This window comes from Fulmarus glacialis, unplaced genomic scaffold (genome assembly GCF_000690835.1).
Source record: "Fulmarus glacialis isolate BGI_N327 unplaced genomic scaffold, ASM69083v1 scaffold12871, whole genome shotgun sequence".
Classification (NCBI taxonomy): Eukaryota; Metazoa; Chordata; class Aves; order Procellariiformes; family Procellariidae; genus Fulmarus; species Fulmarus glacialis.
The window spans coordinates 6,459-8,367 of NW_009190934.1; the positions used below are offsets into that span (position 1 = coordinate 6,459).

At 51.3% G+C, this 1,909-nt stretch overlaps 1 protein-coding gene across 1 annotated transcript in view; it reads left to right on the forward strand.

The window, feature by feature from the left end:
- LOC104083120 (PR domain zinc finger protein 12-like) overlaps nt 1-82 on the forward strand; it is a gene marked incomplete at its 5' end in the record, with an annotated part of 6,025 nt that extends 5,943 nt beyond the window's left edge. The window contains one exon of the mRNA XM_009586499.1: nt 2-82. Coding sequence (XP_009584794.1) covers nt 2-82 — 81 coding nt within the window. The remainder of the gene's footprint in view (nt 1) is intronic.
- Between the last annotated feature and the right edge of the window lie 1,827 nt (nt 83-1,909).

A 1,909-nucleotide genomic window follows, 5' to 3' on the forward strand; every position in this document is an offset into this window, starting at 1 on the left:
CTCCCTGCAGGCTCATTCACCGGCCCTGCCCGTGCCCCATCCTGCCTCCCTGGCCCATCACATCCCCACCATGGTGCTGTGAAGCCCCAGCGCGGCAGCGGGTTTTGGGACAGCAAAGACTGGCGCTGAGACATGCAATGAACAGGGGGGTGTTGGCCCTTGGCAGAGCTGGGGGGCAGAGGCACGGCTGCTTTGTGTGTTGAAGGGGGGATGCTGGTTTATTTTTGGGCATCGCTGTTTGCATGGGGTTTGGGAGGCTGTTCGGTGAGCGAAGGGATCCCCCCAGCTCTGCAAGCCACTGCTGCAGCCGCATCGTGCTGGATCCTCTCCGGGGAGATGCAGTGTAGGGTGGGCTGCTGGTCCCTGGGTTTGGCAGAGGGAGACGGGCGAAGGGACACAGCGGGATGTCCTGCGTGGATTTGCCGGTGCACTCAGGGAGGGCTGGGGCAGCCTAAAAACTGGGCCTGGATGAGTCATGCCTGGGTTTTATAGATAATTTCATGGGTAGAAAAATTGCTCTTATCCTTCCTTCTCTGCTCCAGCGAGTGTCCGGCAGAGCCACACGCCCCGTTGAAAGGCTGGTACAGCCCTGTTGCGGCCTGTTTGTCCCAGGGGCAGCTTTGGCCCTGGTGTCTCTTTCCAAGGGACATATTTCCCTCCTCGGGAACCCTGATTTAGCAAATGCTCGCGTTTTCCCCCCGCCCCAAATCCCCTTGCCTGCCCTCCTCCAGCCCAAGCTATGCGTTGGGCTTTGCCCGACGCCTCCGAGCGATGCCATGGGCAGAGGGGACAGGCCTCGTGCTACAGGGACACCCCCAGCACAACGTGCCAGCTGGAAATGCCCATCCACAGGCAGGTTTTGCGGGGGACCCTGTGCTCTGCCGGGTTGTGCTTGCTCCAGCCCCGGGAGCATCGCTCCCCATCGCTGCCCGCAGCTGTGAGGGAACATCTCGGCTGTTACTTCGACTGCCCTCTGGGGACAGAGAAAACCCGTCCCTGGGCCAGCTCTGTCCCCAAGGACAATTCTAAGCGCCCTCTGGAGTCCTGCCACAAGTGAGAGGAGGGCTGTGTATCATAAAGCTTAAAATAAGGTATTCTAATATTAATTATAAGTCTAAGATGTATAAAGTTCTCACAAACTGTGTTTTACTTCCAGAAAAAAACAGTCACTTTAACTTTGTAAATATTTATGTAAACATTATTTACAAAACTTTGATATTATATATTATTTGATTGTATATGTACACAGTGTAAATACATTTGTACCTCTCTCTTGTATTCTAAATAAAAATTACTTGGAACATTTATCATTTAGAAGATGGGTAGTTTGGAGAGCTTTATTTTGCTCTGTGCCGGGGGAAGGATGTAGCAGTTGGCATGAGTAAATGTTTAGACTAGCACAAGGTGAATAAGGAGACGTAGCATCGTCTGTTGGACCAAATAGTGCAGTTGAGAAGAGGAAAGATCAGCTTTGGGCCACAGAAGCCCTTTTGTAGGTCTGAAAGAGAAGGGGCGAGTGCTGGCTACCTAGGGAGCGGGTGGTATTATTTGGTCCGGTACCTTCCTGTCTATTTGAAGCAACAGCTGTTGATATCCTTTGATATCTTCCAAAAATTAATGGTCATATTTCACCTGTGATGGGCTACAGGTGCAAGTCTTGCTTGAAAGAATAAAGTTTGATTTTGGCCCCGAGGAAGCAAAGCATTTGCTGAAGGTCATCGCTGGCTTCTTTTTCCTTGGTATTTTCTCAGCAGCTCTGAGAGTCTATCTAGTGTTTGAATTAAATGAATAAAACTTCCACACAAATGTACTATTTACCGTTGGAACAGCTTTGCCAGGGGAAGGGGCAAATTCCTCATCCCTTGGAGATGTTCAAGCCAAGCCGGAACACCTTCCTGGCGAACGCCTT